Genomic DNA, 24596 nt, shown 5'->3' on the forward strand with positions numbered 1-24596 from the left:
GGCATTCAGAGAGAAAACAGGAGAAATGGTTCAAAAGTCGCAAACATAATTGAGGGTGTGCTGTATATATCACACTCTGCTGGGTGTCCCTGACTCAAGGAGAGCATAAGCTATGTGAGGAGAAAGGGCAGGGGCACATTAAAAGTTTTCAAAGCACGATGCAAGATGTCACAGCCACAAATATCATAAAGCAAAATGGATTAAAAGCCAAGCGAACAAAAGACCACAGATTGTATGATTGCATTTATATGAAATGTCCAGAATAGGGAAGTCTAAGACACAGAAATAAACTAGTGGCTCCTGCCCAAGGAGGGTAGGATGGGGGCCTAGGAAGGTGAGAACTAAAAGGTATGAGGTTTCTTTTTGAGGTGATAAATGTTCTAAAGTTGATTTGTGGTGACAGTTACACAAATCTGTGAATATACTAAAAATCATGGAATTATACACTTTAAATTGGTGAATTATATGGTACGTAAATTATATCTCAATAAAGCCATTATTTTTTTTTTAAAGCCATTATTTTAAAACTGTAAGATCATTAAAAAAAAAAAAAACCTGGATAAAGAAAAGCTAAGTAAATGGAAGGAGCAGTAAGTACTTGTAGGAGCCGGGTCTTCTTCTTCAGTCCTCCCCATCCCCAGCCTGCACTCCTTACCAGCTACCCACAGGGAACAAAGCAGCGGGCTCGCTGAAATATTCTTGCTCACCTAGAAACAGACACAGGTAAAACTCTTCAGAAAACATAGGTGCCTCATTTTCTACCACACCTGAAGCCCACTTAAATGCAAGGCTTGATGGGGTCCCAAGTCAGTCCTAGGAGAACCGTGACCTTGTGATTCTTGTCCAGTTTCTTTTCCAGACAAAAGGGCTTTAGCTCGCAACAACACAAACTCTTGGATTAAAAAAAGAAAGAAAAGTAGGCATTCAAACTCTCTGAGGCCCTCTCATAAATAACAAAAAAGATTGGCACCAGGTAGGTCTTACCAGAGACTACAGCATTTACACAGTTCTTCTATTTGAATTTATTTCAAGCAGTCAATAAATAAATGGTTCCATGCTATTAAATATGGAGAAAAGAGAAGACTACAAACATGTGCTTCTACCTCCTGCAATTTGGTCCATTTCCCCAGCTCCCTTCTCAGAGAAAGATGCAATTGTTCACTTGATGACCCTGGTACCTAGCATATTTTCTTTGGGGCCATCTTTTGAATATTATTTTTGTTTAAAGCCAAGTAAATGAATGGGGAAGTTGAAAAACATAATCAGAATGTTATATTGACACTGTTGTAGATTTTCCGAATACCGAAAAACAAGAAATGAATGGAAATGAGTTTGCCAAAGTGAACATTTTATGCATCTTTATATAGGGCATATTCCCAAGTGTGGAAAAAGTATGCTTGCATAAAATAAAATAACAAAATATTTATGGAATATTTTAAATTTATGACATATATTTGTCATATTGAGGCAAACACTTACCCTCGGGGACTTAAAATTCTAAACATTTACTTCTTTGCATGTGTCTTTTTCTCTCTTTCTTATTTTTATCTCTAGTGCTTAGAAGGTGCTTTTGGCTATTTCGTAGGAGCTACAAACATTCTGCCCAACCAGAGGCATATAATTCCCCTGGAACCGTCTATCTTTCCAAAATGTCTGTCTTAGTGCTATACACAGTGATTGTTAGTGATTGTGTAGGCCCTCTAAGATAGTGTAAGACACCAAATGAAACTTTTGTACTAACTCAAACAGTCCTATATTACCATTAGCCTTGAATGATCCAGAAATTACTGTTCTTTTTGTACCACAGAAATATCATCAAGGATAACATCTTTCCATTGGCATGGGTCCCTTTACATAGCTATGAGAAAGGCTGATCATGTAAAGAGCATCAAGGTTTGGAGGAAAAAGCAAGGCTGAAAATTTTAGGAAGGACCCAGAAATAAATCCTCAATAAAACTGGTGGTGAGTTATTACTAAAAGCATATTTCATACCTAAAGTTCCTCATTTAGGACTTTGGAGAATTTGTGCTTCTAGTTGAAGAGATTATAGGGATATAATATGGCTTAACAGGCGCTATATTATAGTCAGGTTTTATAACATTCCCTGCATTTTTCTTCAAACCTTGAATTGCAACTTCCATATACTAAACAATATGAAACATACCTATATCTTTTTTTTTTTTTTAATTTTTTGGTCCTGCAACCACCACAGAAATTGTTCCTGGGCTTGGTCCTCGAACGCGGTGGGCCAATGGTCAGTCAGCCCTATTGGCCCCCTGCCTCCTTGGCGTCCTCAAGCCAGCGCCATGGCCCATGGTGTAAAGCCCACGGGATGCAGCTGAAACATACCTTATTGTGCTTTTAATCCTGTCAGTAAATACTTTTCAAAGGTAAACCATTGTATTATTTTTGTTATACTTTTGCATTCAGTGTGAATACAGATTGTTGTTGACAAAGTCCTTCCTCAGCTCTGATTGCCCAATTCAAGAAAAAATGTGCCAGTTACCCTTCTGAGTCTGAACGCAGCCATACATGGACTGCTCTAGTTTTTGCTCAACAGCCGAGCTTCTCGTTGCAGGGCCAAGAGTCTTTATCTCCCATTCCTCCAGCCCAACCCGACCCCAAGTTCTCTCTCACCAAACAGCCCACTCCACCACTATTTCTCTATTTGCTGCTCTGACCCTTCTTTTTGCCAGTCTATGAATTCATACTTTATGTTTTCACTACCTTTTTCTTTCCAAGATGTTCTACAAGTCGATTTGCTCCACAAAGTCTCTCCTAACTCACCAGAGCAGCGATAATACATTTCTCCAACTGAAGTGCCCAAATTCCAACAAAACACAATTCAGAAATTGCCAAAGATGATGTATATTATAATTATTTGCTTTCTGTACGATTTGCTTTTGCCTCATGTCTCATCTCTATTTTGCTAAACAACTGTGCTTTGCGGTATATCCTTTCACATGTGTGTTCAGTTACAGAGTAGGATATTCACCAGTGGTTTTCAACAAAGTCTCCCCATTGAAGTCTTTGGGAATCTTTATAAAAACACCTATGCCCAGACTCACTCCAGACCAACTAAATCAGAATCTCTGATTGAGAACAGCTGCTCTTAGATGGTTGTAAAACAGGACAATGTTAGTCTTTTTCCCTCACACCCTGGGATAAAGAGGGATAAATCACTGACCAGTTTGAAACTATAATGGAAAAAAAGAGAGAGAGAGAAAAAATGTTCTGTTGAATCATATTACGAGAAGGTTAAAGGTTAGCAAGAGCTTATCTTTTTTCTGGTCACTCCCACGTCTGCCCAGAGAAATAACAGCATTTGCTTTAAATAATGGTACCCTTCTTCTACTTTAAGTTTCCATGACCTATACCCCCTCTACCCAGCTCCTGACAGAGTGGTAAGATTCTCTAAATTCTATGAAGTATGCCGACCTCAAGAAGTGTGCATTCTAATCTATCAAACATATGATGAGCCATGTTTGAGGGTTCTTTCCAGGTAGTGTGGTCTTAAATTGGAGTATAGATGGTATAGATTGTATAGTGTATAGACTGGAGTTTCCCAACCAATGTGCTATGAAAAGGTTTCTAATGTTCCGAGATCTTGGTCCCCTTCAGCCTCAGGGTAGCCAGGCAAGCTTGAGGCAGCCACAGTCTAGACTGAAAGAGTCTGGACTTGCACAACCAGATACATTTAACTCAGTGGGAATCTAATGTTGTTTTTTGTGTTTTATGGACTGAAAAGGCAGGGAAGTCCTGGAGAATTACAGGTAGTAGGATCTTGAGTGGCTGAAATAACAAGCAATACAAAGCACCAAGTTTGTACTCAGTATAAAAAAAAAAATGCTGTACCATGCAAAAACCCACCCATCAGTTACAATTACACTTGTAAGAGTAAAGCCATAAACAACAAAATATCAGATATGAAAAACTAAACAATTAGTACTAAAATAAACTGTTCTGCTGGTATCACCTGGCAGCATAAAAAAGTCACTGTCATTATATTATATTGCTCATAGTCACAGTCATCTTATATAATAATAAGTGAGTACAATAGGCTCCCAATAAGGACTCGGTCAATAGACCTTGATTGAAAATGAACTTTATTTATTTATTTATTTATTGATCATCTCCAAAACAATTATTTTAATATACATGGATATATTTAGATCAATTTTTCTATTCCAGTTCTCACATTCAAATAGATTAAAATTGTGTAATTGGGTTTGGACATGAAGAACTACTTCTCCTGGTGTAATTATCACAAGGGGAAAATGGTGGAGTACACTTACAGAAAATGGAATTCTGAGCATTGTTAGACTTTATTTTCAAAAAGTGAGATGTATATGTTGCCATCAAAATCAGATCTATGACTTGATAAGGACAAAAAACTCTAAAAGACAAATTTATTATAATGTGTATCCATTCCATTAATTGAGACACTGTTTTCCTAATAATGGCCAAGAAAAGCTCTCAAACTTTGGCGTTGGTAGATAAGAAACATAAAAATCATTTTATATTGAAATCACAAAATATCTTCACTAAGCAAGAGTAGAGAGGTTTACCTAAAGAATCCAATGAAGGTGCACAGAAAATTCTCTGATGAATTCAAATATTTTATCTTTTTTTAAGACTTTTTTTTATTTCTAAGTAATGTCTACACCCAACATGGGGTGCTTACTCACAACCCTGAGATCAAAAGCTGCACACTCCACCGACTGAGCCAGCCAGACACCCCGAATTCTAATATTTTTAAAATATTAATAACATGCATAAAAGACAGAGAAAGTTTTATCTAACCAAAAGCAAACATAAATATGTGACACAAAGCAGTAAGAAAGAGGATTTTAAAAGGATTTATAAAAATGCTTTTTAAAGAACAAGAATGAAAAGGGACCAGTCCATGGCCTAGGACATGGCAAGACATTAAGAGCAGAAGTCTTCTAAGAGTACAGTAGTAAAGAGAAAGTAGTAAAAGCTCAGGGCCCTTTTTTTTTTTTTAATTTCTTCTTGTCAAAAAGAATTAATCCAAACTAAAAAAGGTACAGCTTTGTTTTGAAAAGGGGTCAGTGTAGAGGGTTGAAATGGAAGCGCAAGAAAGTAAAAAACAAGCACGCAAGCAAAAATGATGGCCATTTTGCAAAATTTCAAGTTTCTGAGTCTAATGAATTCTAGTCCCACCTATTTACAGACATATTTGCTAAACTCCTGTCAATAATCTTCATGGAATTATGGAGAATGAAAAGAGTGTTGGAAAACTAGGAAAAGGCAAATGTTGTCTGAATTCTATTCAGTTAAAAGAAAAAACATCAAATGATCTGTTAATAAAGTACCTCCACTTTAGTTTGGTCTCCAAGTTGAGTTATGGCGGCCGTGTAATGGGCACAGGAAGAGTATGCCCAGGGCAGAGCAGCTTCTCACTGGGCAGATCAGCAGAAGGCCCAATCCCTGTCACAAGTTAGTAAGTTCCAGTCACACAAATGCGGCTTTCTGGGACTCTTTCTACAGTAGCCAATGTTTCATGATTTTGGTATTTTATCTGCTTCCTGAATAGTCCTTACTCCAAGTAAATATGCTGCAGGGTCTTTCTTCCAAGTGTGTAGCCTGCAAGGATCAGTTCCATTAATTTTACAGATAAAATAAAATACTCTAAATTATACTTCTCCCTAAAATGTGTGTATTTATATCTTATATGCTTATAAAATTAATAGGGAACTTGTGTGAATGAAGTAGCCACATGGCCATGTACCATGATCCATTTTCTGTGAAGCCAGAAGAATATTTATTGTGACTTAGCACTCTTGTATAGAGAGGCCCTACACACTCAGGCCCTAAGAGAGCACCTATCCCCCTGCTGAGTTAAAACCACCGATGGGGACAGGGAAGGCAGGAAGTGCACACAGTGACAGGGCCGTGGTGACTGACTGGATTTGCCATGACTAAGACACAAGATAGGACCTGGGTTATAGGAAAACATAGCACATTCATTTTGGGATCTATTCAATGTATAAATTTCCCCCAATAGCCTATTCTCAACAGAGCAGCGAGTGCAATCCTTTAAAAACATTAGATCATATCACTCTGTCCTTCAAAGCCTTCTGTGTCCCCCTGTTTCTCTCTAAGTCCCTAAACTGTCTCCCACTCCACCCCAGCCCAGCTTCTCCTGGCTTGTCATCTCTTGGCCTTTATCTCTTCCTGCTCTCCCTTCACTCTTTCTGCTCCAGGATGCTGGCCTCCTGGCTACTTCTAGAACATGCCAACCACGTTCCTTGGGTCTTGTGCGTGCTGTTCCCTGAGCCTGAAATGCTTTTCCCAGATGCCTCATGGCTTTTCCCACATTTCATTCAAGACTTTGCTTCAAGTCCCCTCAGAGCAGTCTTCTTAGACCCTCCTCTATTTAAATTGCAGCCCACACACACCCACCCAGACCACCCAGCACTCCCTCACCCTTCCCCTTCCCTGCTTTATTTTACATCACAGCACCTATATCATGTCTCTATAAGCAATTGATTTGTTGATTTTGTCTGTTGTCTGTCTCTCCCCAGTAGAATCTTAAGCCTCATTAGAGCAGTTGTGCGTTGTCCGTCTTGTTCACTGCTATATTCCCAGGCTCTAGAATAGGGCCTGGCTCATAGTAGGCACTCAAAAACATTTTTTAAATTAAAATTTTTTGGGTATAGTTGACACACAATGTTAAATTAGTTTCAGGTGTACAACATAGTGATTCAACATCTCTATACATTACACTGTGCTCACTACAAGTATAGCTACCATCTGTCACCATACAACACTATTTCAGTACCATTGACTGTATTCCCTGTGCCATATCTTTCATTCTCATGACTTACTCATTCCATAACTAGAAACCTTTATCTCCCACTCCCCTTCACCATTTTCCCCATTCCCCCACACCCCTTCCTCCTGGAACCTATCAGTTTGTTCTCTGTATTTATAGATCTGACTCTGCTTTTTGTTTGTTTATTCATTTATTTTGTCTTCCAGATTCCACATGTAAGTGAAATCATATGGTATTTCTCAGTCTGACTTATTTCACTTAATACAATACCCTCCAGGTCCATCCACATTGTCACAAATGGCGAGAGCTCATTGTTTTTTTAAGGCTGAGTAATATTCCTCAAAAATTTTTGAGGAATAAATGAGTAATTATCCAGCTGCTTTATAGCCTAAAAAAGAAATTAGAACCAGAGGTGTAGATTTAGTCATACAGGAAGAGAATTAAGGAGGTGATAGTACCTATAAAAAAAGTCAGAAGACTTCTAAGTTCCTTATGGTGCTAAGATTTTGACCTAAGTAATACACACACACACACACACACACACACACACACACACACACACACAGGCTCCATGTAGAGCAATATATAGCCAATTACTTTCCTCAAAACAGTCATCTTAGAAAACACTTGAAAAACATGTTTGTGGACAAATGTGTTTGGGAAATGCTGTGTGATCTCACCTTCTTGGATATTCACAGTAAACATAAATATATTGAAGAATCTGAAAAATCTTGCATGTATTAGTCAGGGTTCTCCAGAGAAACAGAACCCTGACTAATACAGATTTAGGTACCAAGACTGGTTCCAGAGGAACCAGATCTTAAGAATGCGTTTTCTGGGGTGCCTGGGTGGCTTAGTCATTAAGCGTCTGCCTTTGGCTCTGGGAGTGATCCTGGCGGTCCGGGATCAAGCCCCACATCAGACTCCTCTGCTGGGAGCCTGCTTCTTCCTCTCCCACTCCCCCTGCTTGTGTTCCCTCTCTCGCTGGCTGTCTCTCTCTCTGTCAAATAAATAAATAAAATCTTTAAAAAAAAAAATGCGTTTTCTGAATTGGTTCCCGGTTTTCTGGAATTGGATCTCTAATTTGATTAGATTTAAAGATGCTAATTAATCTCTTCCCAATAATAAAGAAAACACTGATAATGCGGTTGTGACGTGGCAATAGATATACAAAAAAACATCAACTTGGATATCCCTAACCAAATACTTACAAGAGACAAGTTTCTGAGTAACCGTGTATAAGATTCCTTTCAACCTTTTTGTCAAACTAATGAGTATAATGAGATTGGCTGGCTGCTCCTAATGTTGCTGGACAAAGTGGGGAAAGAAAAAGATGAGCTGAGGGATTAAAATTTCCAGCTCAAGCATCACTAAATGACCTGAAAGCTTCTATATCTGCTCTGAAAGAGACTTATTTCCTATAGCTGTGGAGCTGAGATTCCTGAAAACCAAGCCCAGATCTCATCATGCTAGTGGCCCAATTACAAAACAAATTGAATTCCCAACATTGCAGGGTGTCTACTATTAAAGTGAGGGCTTTGATTGGGAAGGAATGGGATCCTGGAGATTGGAATGGGAACATATGGGAAGCCCCTGATGAAGCTAGGGACACTGAACCCCTAAATTCTGATGTCAGTAGAAGCAGCCTCTTCACCCTTTCATTACAAAATACTATAGACTAGGAGTCTTAAACAGCAGAAATTTGTTTTCTCACAGTGCTGAAGGTTAGAAGTCCAAGATCAAAGTGTTAGCATGTTTGCTTCCTTCTGAGGCCTCTCTCCTTGGCTTGCAGATGGCCACCTTCTTACTCCATCTCACATGGTCTTTCCTCTGCACTCATCAGATTAGATTAGGTCCCACTGTAACACCCTCTTCTTAACTTGATCAGTGCTTTAAAGACCCTATCTCCAAATAGAGTCACATTCTGAGGTACTGAGGGTTAGGGCTTCAACATATGCATGGGAGGGAGGCACAAGTTAGTCCATAACACTGCAATTTTTTTAAAGATTTTTTTTTTAATTTATTTGATAGAGAGAAAGAGAGGGAGGAGGAGAACCAGACTTCCAAAAGCCTGACACGGAGCTTGATCTCAGGACCCTGAGATCATGACCTGAGCCAAAGTCAGACACTTAACAGAATGAGCCACCCAGGCACCCCTATAACACTGTAATTTTTTAAAAGTTTAATTTTGCTAAAACTCTGTGCTTCCCAAGAGCATTTGACTGTAGTACTCTTAATACACATGTTCAATTACATATCAAAGAATAATGTCCCTCACTTTGAATATACTCTAACACTGACCCAGATTTATATAGGAATATCAATAATACTACTATTTAAACAACGAAAGTATAATAATACAATATAGAATTTATATAATGTCTTTTATGTATGTTTAATATTTATATGGTAACGTCGACAATAATACTCTTAGTAATAAAAGCTCATTACAAAATAACTGACAGAGTACTTTTGTTCATGTGATTTCATTTGATTAAGTATACAGGGGAGATATTATTAACTTTACTTAATGAAACAAAAGATCTCATAAAGCCTGGAATGGTTAAGACTTAACAAGGTCATACGGGTAGTAAATAGCTTCTCACACTCTTGATTTCTTTACTTTGTAATACAGTTTTTAAACACTATATAATATCCATCCTACCTTAACAGTATACCAACAATATACCACTTCAGATCAAGACATATTTGAACGGGGATGGTACCATATTAGTTAAGAGTACTTGCTTTGGAGCCAGTCACCCTGGTTTCAAATTTGCCTTCACACTCATTGGGCCATGTCATCATGGAAAAGTAACTTAACACCTCTATCCTTCAGGTATGATATTGATAACAATATTTATCCAAGGGAATTATTAAAAGGATAGTTAATACATGAAAAGTACTTCAAACATTACCTAGCACATACTAAATACTTGATAAATGTTAGCTATTACTATCAGGATAAAAGTTACTAGCTTTAAAGCAAAATAATATCCTATAACATGAATATAATGTAATCAAATCAATCTTTTCCTACTAAGTCCATTTTTGTCATCTGTTTCCCTTCTGAAAAACAAAAAATGAACAATACTTGAAGATTAAAAGAATCCTAAGTGCCATGTTGAAACAGAAGTGAATGAAGAACTCCCAAATACCTCCTAGCCCTGAGCAGACTTCAGCAGGGTTGTGGTGGCCCGATGGTCCTTCCGAGGTCAGCAGACTTGGTGTGGATGTCTCTTAAGAACACGCTATCTCATGGGACTTTGAGTATTTCCTGCCCATGATCAGCAACATCTTTTCTTGCAGTATTTTGGCAGGTTTGTCCTTGTTCCCGGCCAGATTCAGGAAGTTCAGAAGCACATGAAAACAAACAATACATTAAAACGCTTCTCTCAAATTATTCAATGTTCAAAAAAACAAGAAATTATTCAGCAATATTGGGACTTGGCCAGTATTTTAATCTTAATAATTATATTTATTCATTCTCAGTTGATGTGCCCATCATTTTCTTCCCAACAAATTCTTTTCTTGGCAGTGATTTCTATTAAACTTTTTTCTTGAAGTATGTTTATGTATAGGAAGTGGTTAGACAGGGTATCAATGTATTTTGCAAAAACTTACAGGCATTTTCATGGCTTGGACTATTTTGTCCTTTGTGAAATTTTCAAATTATGCTTTGTTATTAAGATCATTCTTAGTGATTATTATTGTTCTTAAGATCATCATGATTTTTTTCCTAAAAATTCCTTCCCTTGATTTCAATGATCATAGTTGAATGAATCGCAAACCAGCAATGTAACATTCTACTTTTCCAAATTTTGCTTATCATTTAAAATCCATCTAAATATCTGCTCCTTAATTTAAAAAAACCTTCCCAATTTCCCAGCTCCACGCGATATCCAAACTAATTGGCTTCCATTTCTCATTATAGTCACTTGACTAAACTCAGTGGACTTTTGCCAATCATCGTTTCACTTTACCCTTTCAGCAAGATTTATCTGAAAACCATTCCCTCCCTCTTGAATTACTATCTTCCATGACACAACAAGCTTCTGGATTTCCTCTTACCTCCATGGCTTCCCCTTCTCCCTCACAGACTCCTCTTCTAACAAGACATTAAATGTTCTAGTTGCGCAAGGCTGGATGAGCAACTTCCCTTCCTGGGCAACTTCATACATGCCTATAATTTTATTTGACTTATAAATTTATTATCTCCATCCCAGACATTCCGTCTTGGTGTCAGACCCATGTGTCTAACTGCCTACTTGACATTTTTGCTTTGAAATCTCAGGAATATTTACACTCAATGTGACCAAAGTGACCACATGAACTTCTCCTCCTAGATCTGGTCCTTCTGGAATTTCCTTTTTCTGTGATAAGCACAGTCATCCAGTTATGCAAGCCTGAAATCTAGGAATTATCCTTGCTATTTCCCTCTCCCTCAACCCTTATATGCTATTCCTCACCGTGAGTCACTTCTACCTACTAAATAAATATCTCTAAAATCTATTCACCTCTCTACTCCAAGCTACCATCCTTTCTCACCTAGACTATTACAATGATCTCTAACATGCCATTCTTGCCCCTCCCAATCCATTCTGCACACTGCACCCAAAGTTGTTTTTTCAATATGCAAATCTGATAACATCATCTTCCCCTTAAACTCATCCATGGCTTCCTGATTCTCTTGGAATAAGGTCAAACTCCTCAGCCTTCTTTATCCTACAAATTCCTGACACCTATCCAACCTCATTTTATACCATGCCCCATCACATCTACTTTGGTCTTTTTGCTGTGATGCACTTGGTCTTATTAGGGTACCTCAGATATGCCGTCCTCCTGCCATAGGACCTTTGGAAATGCATTTCCACCTGCCTGAATTGCTGCAGTCAGGGTGATCTTGTAAGATCCAACCAGAATACTTCTGTGTGTGAAAGGGGCACTATTACTAATTACACCAGGGAAAATAACAGGCATGAACCAAGCTTTTCCAGGGAAAATTGGGATATATGTTCGTCTGAAATTAACTCTCATTCATTCATCAGATCTCAGATTAAATGTCACCTCCTCAGGGAAGCTCAAAACAACCTCCCTGGCAAGGTGAAGTCCATTATAAGTTTCTTAACACAATATATGTCTCTTTTGTTCCACTATCCAAAGTTGCAACTTTACATTTGTGCACATAATTGTTCCTTGATGTCCCCTCCATTAGGCTAAACTCCATGAGACCAAGATTGTTCCCAAGGTTCTTCACTATTGTATTATCTGCCAAAACTACCATGTGTCATAAATATAGTGCATTTTAAATATCATTTCTCAAAGGAAGAACATAAAATAATGCCTCTTTGAGAATTTCCTTTTTTCTGTGATTGGCACAGCCAACCATCCAGTGATGTAATGCAGAAAACTAGGAACTATCCTTGAAACTTTCCTCTCCCTCAGCCCCAGGGTTCAATTCCTCCTCATGTACAGGTTCTCTGTAGCCTCCTCTCTCTCCTCTTTGTCCTCTGCTTTCTCTCCTCCCCCCTCTTTCACTGTGTATGTATACATATTTTTTTTTCCAGAAAGCTATCACACTCATCAGATACAAAGGACATCTCTTCCTGTAACAAGTGGTTTCTGAAACTAGTGCTGTTCGTTTAAGTCCCTTGTCTGTAAGAAATTTGCCTACTGGAGACCTGGTATAAGAGTCTAAATCCCTTTTTCAACCATAGTTCTAAAATGTGAAGGGACTTTCAATGTAAAAATTATATTTAATTTAAGTGCACTTATCATAATGAGAACTGAGTAATGTATAGAATTGTTGAATCACTATATTGTACACCTAAAACTAATATAAAGTTGTGTGCTAACTATACTGAAATTAAAATGTTTAAATTTTTTTAAATGATATTTAATTTAAAAATTAAACATTAAATAATTATCTTTCAATTTTACCAACTGAAACATTTTATAGGATTGCTAGGGAGCCATTCAAGTCACAGAAATTTTCAAGTTACTTATCCATATAAAATCATAAAGTCTACAATACTTCTGAAAGAGGGATCCAAACCCAAATATTGCAGTACCGTTAAACATTAGACTCCTTCTAGCATATACCATATTTGCTCATTTCTGTGACTCTCTTCTAGATGATTAATTATCTGAGTGCCAAGATGACATCCTACGGACCTTTGTATATCCCTTTCCACACCTACTTTCTATAATGTTGTATAATGTTGTGAATGAGCATTTGTTGAAATGAACTGAATTAACCCAGGTCCCCTCAGAGCCTGCCCTAGAATTGGCCCCTTTGCTGACTCACTCAAAAGTTCTACTCACCAGCAAGATGCCTAGATCTCCAGTGGGGTCCAGACTCCCTGTGGTCTAACCTGTAATAATGGGGACTCATGAGTTCCTATGTCATGGACCACAGCATTCCTGTTGTATTGGGCTTGCAATGCTCCCGTGAAAAAGCACTAGGATAAACATTTGTCTTTCCTCGGGACATAGCTTTGGTACTCACTTTTATAACCCTGAACTACCCAGCAGACAGAGGAGAAACAGCCTGGGAGATCAAAGGAAACCGTGAATAACGTCATGGGTGATCACACTGGTCGCTGCTGTAGAGAAAGGGGATAGTGGCCTGGCACAGCAGTGGTTAGAGACCAACTGCTCCTGAGGCCACTTGGCTTCTAATCCCAATTTAGTCACTTGCAAGCAAGCTCTTTCTGTTCCTCGGTACAAGGCGGATGATACACACCTCTCTTTCAGGCAGACCGTTATAAGAGCTAGACAAGCACATACATGTACAGTCCTGACTTAGAAATTCTCCTAAATAATACCGACTATCATGGGAGGGGGAGATGAAGGGGCAAGCAGGAACCTCAGAAAAACTCTAAGTAAGTAAGAATAAGAGTTAACTATTTTTTGAGTGCCTACCATGAGCCAGGCATCACGAAGGGGTTGGGGGTGAGCAGGTGCAGATCTATCTACATCTGCATCCACAGCTATAACATTTATTTAAAAACAACAAACTTTGCTTAGATGAGATTCTAGAATTAAAAAGCATTATCCCAGAAATAAGTGAATAATCTGCAAGCTTATACCAGTGTTTTCATTACCTAAGGCAGACCCAGATCACATAGTCCCTAAAATGACTCTGCAGATTATTCCCCTTATTCTTAATCTTTATAAGAAGACACATTCTTTGTGTTCTTTTAAGTTCTTTTACAGCTTCTTGGAATTCTCTTCAGGCATTTCTGCTGCTTCTCGTTCAATATCTTTTTTTTTATTAGACTCCTGTGTTCCTGTTGATTATAACTTTTTTTCCCTCAACTTTTTTTTTTCTCATTTTCCCTCTGTAAAACCATCAAGCTGAAGAATGTCTAGTCTGAATTGAAACCTACCTCACCTGTTTGAGAAAATAAAGGCGTTGTTATTTATGTATTCACCTTTGTAACATTCAGGTCCCAAAATGCACCTTCGTCATAAAGTATTTAATAATTCTAAGCCAAAGTTGCAAGATGGTATATACACTATTGTTCGGGCACCCTGACTTGGCAAAATTTCTCTTTTCTCTGATTCTGATATAAAGATCAAGGTTTTCAAAAAGAAAAGAAAACTTTTTTTCCACAAGGAAGGAAAACTGTATTTGTTCCTTTTGCCAAAGGTGTGGTTTTGGACAACCGACTCCTGGTTTGTCTCTTTCCTATACACGAAGCCCTCTCAGCAACAACCCCAGGAATGCACAGTTAGAGCAACAGATCAATAGAAGGAAGCCACCTACTCAGCCAGTTCAACACATAGTCCTTAGAGACCAGACAGGCCCAGCCTCACTCAAAAAAGTAAAGCAGAAGATTGAAGCCCCAAATGGGAGAGCTGGTCTAATCCGCCATCTTGGATCTCAGGCAAGCGCACAGTACTCACAACAGTCATCTCTGCCTGAGTTATCTAAACTGGCTGCCTGTACTGTCCCATAAATCTACAGAGCGATCAAATTGCACAACCTTCCTCCTCGTCGTTTGGCTAGATAAACATCTCAGGAGAAATAATTCACTTTGCTAATTGAGAGTAGTCATCTGAAATATTCGAAGCCGCCAGCTGAGGCAGTGCAGCCTGGTGAAAGCTCCTGGCTGCGATTTGGGGTCTGGGTTCTCTCTGCCTCCATTCTGCACGTGTACAGCAGTGCCGTGCGCTCGTACTGTCTAAGGAAGCTCAAAGGAATACCTTTCCCGAGAGCCTCTTCTCTCCCACCGTATCCGGCCTGCTCCACGGTGGCGTCTTTCTGACGCGACCACCAGCTCATCCTCCTGGCTCCTAGCGACACCCCCGCTATGACTCTCGCCGGGTTTCCTGCAGCTGTTATCATTCCCTTGGTCTCGTCTCAGATGCAACAGGAGCACAGTAGCCACTGCTCTGTGCCTTTCCTACCCCCTTTCCCCACCTGAAATGGCTTTGACGCCCCCAACTGGGGCCAGACTCCGGTTCTCGTCATGTGGCCCGTGTCGCAGCCACTGTAAGTTGTCATCTCTGCCAGAGTCACCACCATCTTTGCCAGTTACATAAGAGGCCACAGAGCGTCTGTCTGCTCCCGAGCGCAAGCTTTTATGAAGCAGAGACAGCCCGAGAGGCCAAGTGGGCAAGAGGTCCGTCCCGGAACCACGTCCCCCGGGAGGGCCAGTGGCCGTCTCCGGGTCTTGGCTCCCGGAGCCACTCAGCGCCACTCTCCGCCTGTGTTTGCAGCCTGAAATACCCGAGGACGACATGTTATGTTTCGGCCTGAAGAGGCAAAAGAGAAGCAGCCCTTTCAAAATAAGAATTCCCCTGCTGTTTGTTTCCTTCTGGAACACAATAAGGACAGGCTGAGGACACGACTCTGAGCTGTCAACACTTCCGACCCAGCTTCCATAGCACCTTTCACTCGCCAGAAAAAAAGTCGCTTAAGTTCAACAAGGGCCTAATGAATAGTCAAAATAATTGTTTAGCTTGGATATAAGGCCTTAGGTAAATAGATGATTGCCTGAGACCAGAGGCCAGAAAAAGCAGTCCAGCAGGACTCCACTTGTTCTGTTTTTCGGACATCAGCCCAGTGGCCTCTGCTTCTCCAGGGACGGCTGTCACTGGATTCTTTCTCTCTTCCCACGAGCATATTGAAGCAATTTAGTATCCAAAGGGGCTCACAGAAGCAGGGAGAAAGGGAGAGAAATTTCTATCTCAGAAATAATATACTTAAGACATGAAATTCACCTCAGCAGAGTGTCCAATAAGTAGAATGCTCAAGATACGGAATGTTTGGCTTGTTTGTATTTAACTGTTCATGTTGAAAAATTTCTAAAATGCTTTGTTAGCCCACTTAGAATTGTCCTGCATCCTGCCTTACTAGTATTTTTAACATGATTTCATCCTTTTTAAACACTATTATTTACTACACCTAAAGACCATCATTAGGTTTATGAGTAATCCACTTCCAAGACTGTAATTGTAGTTATAGACAGAATGAGCATTGAAAAGGAACCTTTCAGGTATGGGTTTTGTAGGTGGTTGTTGTTGCTGTTGATTTGTTTTGTTCTGTTTGTTTCTTTAGGTGTCTTTGCTATCAACTTGCTTCACTGTTTCTTTTTCCCCAAAACAGCGTTACATCATGAAAATTCTATTTCATTAAGAGCTTGATTAAATTAGTTGCTAGGTAATTTCAGTTCTACTGAATAATATTTTTAATAATTGCCTTCCATCTCTTACTTGAAAATAATAGATGCCTTGTTGATCCAGAACAGGATTTGGTTGTCTTACTCGTTCAGCCCATTTCCGTTGGACTGCTATTCAAATAAACAACATCTATCTGATTGAATCTCGAATTCATCAAGGGGGTGGATTCCCCTGGCATTCAGGTTCCAGGAATCATGATGAATCTATCTTTGGTTTATTGGCAAATAGCAATCAAAGCATACATTGGGCAATCAAAAGTGAATGCTTAACTATTTGTACAATTTTTTACCCTGATAATATAGGAGAGGGGTTAAGAACATGGAGTTTAAGAGCCAATTTTGAATTTGAGCACAAGCTCCACACTTATTAGTTCTGTGAGCTCAAATTATCAAATTTCCATTGGCTTCAGTTTCCTCATCTGCAAAATGGTCTCATAATAACACCTACTTCGCTGGGTTGTTGGGCAGATGATATTCAATAATGCATGTAAAATGCTCAGTCCAGTGCAAGGATTCAATAACTGTTACCCATCATGCTATTTTCATGCACCTTACAATTTCCTCACAACAAGCCTATGAGGTAGGCAAAGCTGCTGTAATTATGCTAATTAATTTAAATATGAGAAAACCAGACCTCCAAGTGGTTATTGATTTGTCCACAACCACCCAAGATGGTGAATTATTAATCCTCTCAATAACAGGAGTCTCTGAATTACTCGCGCATTGCTTTCCCTTTACCCATTCTGCCATGTGGTGCTGTCTCTTGATGGTTCCCTAAACATAAAGCCTTACAAGATAATGGGCATCCTCTGCCTTAGACTGTCAGATGGACAAATGGGATAAATTTCGGCAAAGGCTTTAAAACCTCTCTTGATATTATACAGACCTTTTCTGGGAAAATAGTACCTTCTGACCTGCAAAGTCAGGAGGAATGCTTTGCTAATACTGAGAGAAAAAAAGTACTAGTGGACAAGCGATTTCCAATTGGTGAGCCTAAAACTTTCCAGAGAAACCCACGGGGATGATACAGCAGGTCAACAAACCTAAAGCCTAGCCAGATTTGTAGACCAAATGAATAGTCGCATCCATGCAGAAGTTTTGAAGTATATGTCTATCTTCTAAAACTAAAATATAAATCATTTAGGCAGTGCTGAATTTATTGTATCATTTTGACATGCTGTATTTCTCAATGGCTGCTAAATTTCACCTTCTGTCATGTGAGGGTCTTTGATTTTTTTTTTTTAAGATTTTATTTATTTATTTGACAGAGAGAGAGGCAGTGAGAGAGGGAACACAGGCAGGGGGAGTGGGAGAGGAAGAAGCAGGCTCCCAGCAGAGGAGCCTGATGTGGGGCTCGATCCCAGAACCCCAGGATCACGCCCTGAGCGAAAGGCAGACGCTTAACGACTGAGCCACCCAGGGGCCCCTGACTTTTTTTTTTTAAACCAGGTGTGCACACTCCTTAAGGTTAGTAACCAATGGTATTGAGGATAGAGCTCTGCCGTGAAGTTCAGTCATCCAGATTTAAGGACCAGCCCTGCTAATTCTAAGCTTAAAGGACCATAAACTTAAAGACAGTCACTTAAAGTCAATAGTGATCTACTGAGTGCCTTTAAAGATTTATTTATTTATTTGAGAGAGAGAGAGAGAGAGAGGAAGCAGGGGGAGGGGCAGAGGGAGAGAATCATCAAGGAGACTCCCCACTGAGTGGGCAGCCCAACTCAGGGCCAATCCCAAGACCCATGTGATCATGACCTGAACTGAAACCAAGAATTGGATGCTTAACCGACTGAGCCATCCAGGCGCCCCTACCAAGAGCCCTTAAAGGGCCTGAGCCCTGAGCTGGGACTGGGTAGGTGAATAGCAGTCCTTTGCTTTCTTCCCTGAGCCTCATTTTTCTCACCTATAAAGTAAGGAGAATAATAGTAACTCTCTTCACAAGACTATTGTGGGGATCCAACAAGATAAACAAGAAAGTAAATATACTGTGATGTTTGTAAAGGTGCTTTGTAAACTCTCTGGAGTGTTATAAACATGGGGTGTTCAAGACAAGCTGCTGAAGGCAGGAAAACCCTTCAGCTCTCCCCAGTGGCTTTCCTATAACTGCTGGCCATCCACCCCAGGAACTTGCCAAATGCTAACAGCATTCCTTTCTTTGATGTCAGATGATATTCATATTTATAAAAATACTTTTCCATTTTGCTTTATTCCATAAATTGTAACATTCCTTAAGGTATTCTCCCTTAATGAGCTAGGAGATTACAATTGTCCTGCATCCTGCCTTACTAGTATTTTTAACATGATTTCATCCTCCCATTTTGCTTTATTCCATAAATTGTAACATTTTGCTTTATTCCATAAATTGTAACATTCCTTAATATCAGTATGGCACTATAATATCAGATTATACAAAGCATTAAATAAGGTACCAATATAAAATTCAAGGCACAGAATAGTCTAGAGGCTCACAGTTTGCAATTTGTAAACCCAAATACACACAACACTCATCCGTAAGGGATATTTTATTTTATTTATTTATTTATTTATTTTTATTTATTTATTTGACAGAGATAGAGACAGCCAGCGAGAGAGGGAACACAAGCAGGGGGAGTGGGAGAGGAAGAAGCAGGCTCCTAGCGGAGGAGCCTGATGTGGGGCTCGATCCCGGAACGCCGGGATCACCCCCTGAGCCGAAGGCAGGTGCTCAACCGCTGTGCCACCCATGCGCCCCCGTAAGGGATATTTTAAATATTGCCAATGGTGTGGGTTACAGCTGAAGGGGATCTCACTCAGGCCCTGGTTAACTCCAGGAGGACGAATGGAGGAGAGAAGACTGTCCCTCCTCTCTACTCATAGGCTAAGGCCCCGCTGCCGCCTCACATCTGGGAAAGAGTGGTTTATGGGAGTAGACCCATTACTCATGGAACTGAAACCTTCCCTGATTCAGTTCTTCCAGAAATATAGATCTCATGTATTTTTACCTCTCCTCTAATTCCATACTTTATGTCCTAATTGGCAAATTTTGTCTTTATATTTATTCTTGTCACAGAAGACATTCACTTAGAGTCTGTTATGTGCCATACAATATACAACACATTATGGAAAAAATGCAAAACACATAATGTGCATGATCCTTGCTTTGCAGGAGCTGAGAAAGAAGTACATGATTTATTGCAAGGCAGCAAGTGTTACTGTAGATTATCCAACCAATGACACTTTGAAGGGAGGCAACTGAGGCTAAGAGAAATAAATTTCCCAAGACCATACAGGCAGCAAGTATCTGAGCCAAGATTGACAAGTCTGTTTCATTCACTCTTTCCATTCTACTTCATTACTTCCCTTGATCAGGAAGGCAGAAGACATATCACAAAGGAAAGTGAATGCAGACATTAAAGGAAACCTACAAATGAATCAGTTCTACAAACCCTACAGACTATGTTATGTACCACAGGGTGGCAAAGTGTCCGAAGTACCTGGAGCAGGGCTGGCCTTCACTGAGTGGCTTCTAGTGACACAGCCCAGGGAACAGGACGGTAGACACCCGTCAGAAGGCAACTGTGCTGGAACCAAGAGAAATAACACTGGGCAATTAAACATTCTAATAAGAATAAAAGCTATAATCCCAGGACACCATTCATCCTCCCAGAGTGAGATACCTCATCTCTGTGGCCCTCAGACTATGGACATTTTGTAAATTACGAAAATTTCACAGACCCATCTTCCAGGCAAATCTAAAAGGGAGCAGAGTGCTGCTTCGCTCGTTAGAGTATCGCCAAGTTCATTACACTCAGCATTCATTAAACAGACCTTCTCACATAGCTCTCTCTTATACAGGGTGAATGGAAATCATTTTCCTCCTGACATTTGGTGTCGGTTCCAGTGACATAAGTGGGTAAGAGCATTTACAGAGGAAAAGTGAATACACTTGGCAACGTTTTCAAACATTTGTTTGGATTTTCTGTTTTTTAGGAGATGTACGACTAAGGGGTCAGACGGGGGTTCCTGCTGAACGCCGTGGCTCCTACCCATTCATTGACTTCCGCCTACTTAACAGTGAGTAATCAAGTGTACCTAGGAAAGGAAAAAACGTTTTCTTTAAAAAAAAAAAAAAAATCTCACTTCCCTCTGAACTTCAAAACCCTTCCTTCCTCCATGTCTCCCCTCCCAAATGGAACTTAACCCTTTGTCTTTAGATTTCCTCCCTAGTGAAGTAATTCTGGCACTGCCTACCTGCCAGAGCTTTAGTGAGGACCAAATGAGATCAGGTCAGCTTTAAAAATGTAAGTCTTATGTTAACTAACTAGAATTTAAATAAAAATTTGAAAAGAAAAAAAATAAACTACAATAAAGTGGGAAAAAATTAAAATAAAAATGTAAGTCTTAAAAACTGTGAAGTCCTATACAAGGAGGCTTACTCCTTTTATTATCCAGCACATTCTTTCCACCGTCATTCAGGACTAGACTAGATGAGATTCTATTTTATTGTTAAAACCCCACAGGGAAACCTGTTCTGCAGCTGCCCTTAGTAACTGTCTGTTGTCTCATTCTCCCTTCTTTAATCGAGGTCCCTGAGGTCGGTTCTCACCTTTCTGGTAAAAGTCTTCACCATGGCAGAGCCCTAGAAGTCTGTACTTGCTGCTTCCTCCATTACGAATACCTCAGGAAGTCATTAATGTCTACCTTTCCCCTTCTTCATATACTACTCTTTGTTTGGAGTTTTGCTCAATCTCCAGTTCATAATTCTGTTAATCTCAAATTCCTTTGGAAACCCAAACAGTGACTAGTCACCCCACCTGATTTCATGTCTTCTAACGATTGCAATCATCCTGCACTTTGGACTTGGAGGGGCCGGTAGAGGGAGAAAGTGGATAAATTTCACAGTTTGCTCCAAGGTTTTCAGTGTTTGGTTCTCATGTCACTTCCCATCCATAAATTTCAAAGTGCTGGGTTGCACCCACACAGTATTACTTTCCTTTGGAATAAACAAGTTCAGCAAAAGAGGTAATTTGATTTACCTTGACCCCTAAAAATTACTAGGAGAAGTCAAAACTTGCTATCTTTAGATCCTCAAAGGGTCAGTAGGGAATGGAGATGCTTATAATCTCCTAGCTCATTAAACTTCCCTATCAACGTGCAATATCTATTTGCTCAGCTCTTTCTGGGACACAGAGATTTAGAGTAATCTTTCCCTACTAGAGATAACCTCCCCAACCCAGCCCCCAAAAACACATTCTAGAAGACAAAATTGATTTGCCAAACCAATGCAAATATTGGCTATATTGGGGAATACAGTGGGGGAACTCTGATGGTGTCTCTTACCTTTCCTTATGACCTCCACTAGGCTGTTCCAGCTACCCATGGGAGTTACCCCTTTGACAGTCTCCAGACTGTACTGATTTCCAGTTGCCAGGCATATGGTTCCACCAAGCAAGATGGGAATGAGCAAAGGGTCAAGTTAGTTCACTGTCTCACAGAGACCAGGACTCACCAATGGCTTTACCTACTAAGTGCGAGATAGGGAAATTAACCCAAAAAACCTCTTTCAATATTAGATGAGATTATATCATGGTTTCTAGTATAAGGCATGAATGAATTAGGAAAATAGGAGATACTTCTTGTTATAATTTCAAGGTTCCAAGCGATATAATCTGTTTCTAAATTATCCTACTGTTAACAAGCAACATCAGCTAATAGCAGTTATCTTTGTTAGTGGGGTTATGGAATATTTCACTGTCTACATCATAGGTTTCTGTAACACTTGGATTTTGAGTTTTTTACAATTAGTCTGTTTTACTTTTATAACATTTAAAAAACCAAAAAAATATAAAAAGCTTAAACAGAAAACCAATGCAGATAACATTTCACTATATTATTCACTATATAACAAATCACTTACAAACAGGTGCCATCCTGTTACCCCTCTTCTGTAGGTCCTCTAGAAACTTCCTAGTGCCTGGACTCACCCCCAGCCTCCTTCCCCTGGTATGAGATGCTTTTTGCCCCTTCATGCCCATTTCACCCCATCTTTTGCTCATGACCCTTCACACATTAAGTGACGGTGTTGACCATCCACTCTGAAATTCCCTTTCTCCTCTGCTCAGCACTCCACTTTAAATAACTTCCTCGCTTATGTCTCTTTATCAGTAAAACATGCGAAGGCAATATCAATTTACTTTCATCGTATTTTGTTTTATGGTGGACTCAATTTTTTTTCCTAGGTATAAAACACATCCCTAAATAGACTACGAGATCCCAAAGAACTGACCTCTCACTAACTTCTGTTAACTGACCAATTAGATCAAAAGATCGCCTCAAAAAGATTTTATTAAATAATTATATACATCAGTTATCCTTTATATTTTGCTCAACAGCTCTGATAGGACTGAAGCCCTCTGAGATTTTTCCTTATTTGTGGTACTGTCCATTCCATTGGCAAATGCCTGCTATGCCTGGTTAGAGAGTTGGAAATAGAATCAATAACATGGCTGTGGTCACTCTCCACCATCTGTAGATTAGCCTGCAATTACAGCAGCTTGTCACCAGGTAGCAGCACGTATGTGGCTCTCTGTGTTGCTACAGTCACTTAAGATGTAATATTTATGTCACAGCTCCTACTACTTTACATAGAGTCTATCTAATTCTCTTTAATGTTGTCCATGTTCTTGTTGAGGTTTGCCTGCCTGAGTTGTTAGTGTATGCTTTCTGCCTAAAAGGAAACATTTTAAATTCTATAATTCTATAAAGATTTAAAGATAAATTCCAAAGGAACATTTTGGGACTTTCTCCTAAAACTTTTATTTTTACCGACTGATTCCAGTTCTACACAGTAAGTACCGGACTAGTTTAAAGTAATTTTTTGTGTCACTTACCTTCATTTTGGGCCATTTTTTTTCCAAGTAGAGGCAGGGACTGAAGACATTATTTTCCTCAGGTGCTTGCAGTTTTGCTCTCTCTGCCAAGGTAGAATCTAGGTAGGACTTTTTTTTAAAAGACCATTTATAGGAAAAGCCAAATCACCAGAGCCTCCCTGTGTCTGCATCCTGGCAGTCTTTCTTCTAAAATGCTTACTAAATCCACATGGCTGCCACTCCCTGTCCAAAGTATGGCTGGAGGTTTACCTTCTAGCCCCACTTCAACACATATCTTGAATGGCTGGAACATGCGTGACAAAAATGTACATTAAATAATAAGGCCCATTGCACTTCTCCACTGGCCCCGTTAGGTACTGCCCCAACCCGCCGCAGCAGAACAAGAAGATGTCAGAATTACTATCGAAAATAACTTTCTACCAGAACAAAGCTTCTAGACATTAAAACAGACAATTAGAATGAGATTGGGCTGATGACAACCAATGCAGTAAATCTACGCTCCCGCCCATGCCTGTCTCATAAATAAGATTTTATTGGCATACAGCCATGCCCTTCATTTATATATCATCTACAGTTACTTTCCAACAGAGACCATGTGGCCCACAAAGCCAAAAATACTTACTGCATGACCCTTAACAGAAAAAAGTGACTAACCCTTAAGTTAGATTTTTAAACAAATTTAAAAGTTTATGACATCTCCATAGGTACATTCAGCCTCGTCTATTTTCCTTTGTTAATGTCATTTTTTTTTCTTTTCAATCCCCAGTGCCATCACTTTACTTTCAAGAATGGACTCACATTGACTTAATTTACATGAGATAGAAATATAAACAGAAAGGGAACTTCCTTGCTAATCCAGATTTTAAATTCCACAGTTACAATTCCAAACTGCACAAACATTGTTCTGGAAGAGGTATCCCTTTCCCCCTATTTTATGAAGACATGGTACTACCATGCCTATGTATATATAAGGCAATATCAATTTACTATTTTTTGTCTATATATGAGGTGATGATATATACCTGGTTTGCCTGGCATAGTGAAATTTGCACCTGTTGTCTAGGCAAACTTACTAATGCCATTTTTCACTCCCTAAGTATTCTGGTTTAGACAATAATTACAAGGCCAATGGATTTTTATAGTTTTTTCTACCAAAAGAAGTTACTTCAAGACAACACCTCTTAAATGTTACCTTCAATCCAGGAATAAAGGTCAGAAAATCCTCCTCATAAGAGACGC

At 39.5% G+C, this 24596-nt stretch overlaps 1 protein-coding gene and 1 long non-coding RNA gene across 3 annotated transcripts in view; one reads left to right on the forward strand and one right to left on the reverse strand.

Moving 5' to 3' along the window:
- PDE7B (phosphodiesterase 7B) overlaps nucleotides 1–24596 on the forward strand; it is a 310652-nt gene that overhangs the window by 219996 nt on the left and 66060 nt on the right. For both annotated transcript variants that reach the window (XM_040627828.1, XM_040627829.1), the window contains one exon: nucleotides 20458–20541. In XM_040627828.1, coding sequence (XP_040483762.1) covers nucleotides 20458–20541 — 84 coding nt within the window. The remainder of the gene's footprint in view (nucleotides 1–20457; nucleotides 20542–24596) is intronic.
- LOC103663378 lies at nucleotides 9179–15460 on the reverse strand. The gene is made up of 3 exons (XR_568760.1): nucleotides 15228–15460; nucleotides 13124–13173; nucleotides 9179–10126 (listed from the first exon to the last, which is right to left on the reverse strand). It is a non-coding gene; the product is annotated as an uncharacterized LOC103663378 (long non-coding RNA).

This window comes from Ursus maritimus, unplaced genomic scaffold (genome assembly GCF_017311325.1).
Source record: "Ursus maritimus isolate PB19 unplaced genomic scaffold, ASM1731132v1 scaffold_13, whole genome shotgun sequence".
NCBI lineage: Eukaryota > Metazoa > Chordata > Mammalia > Carnivora > Ursidae > Ursus > Ursus maritimus.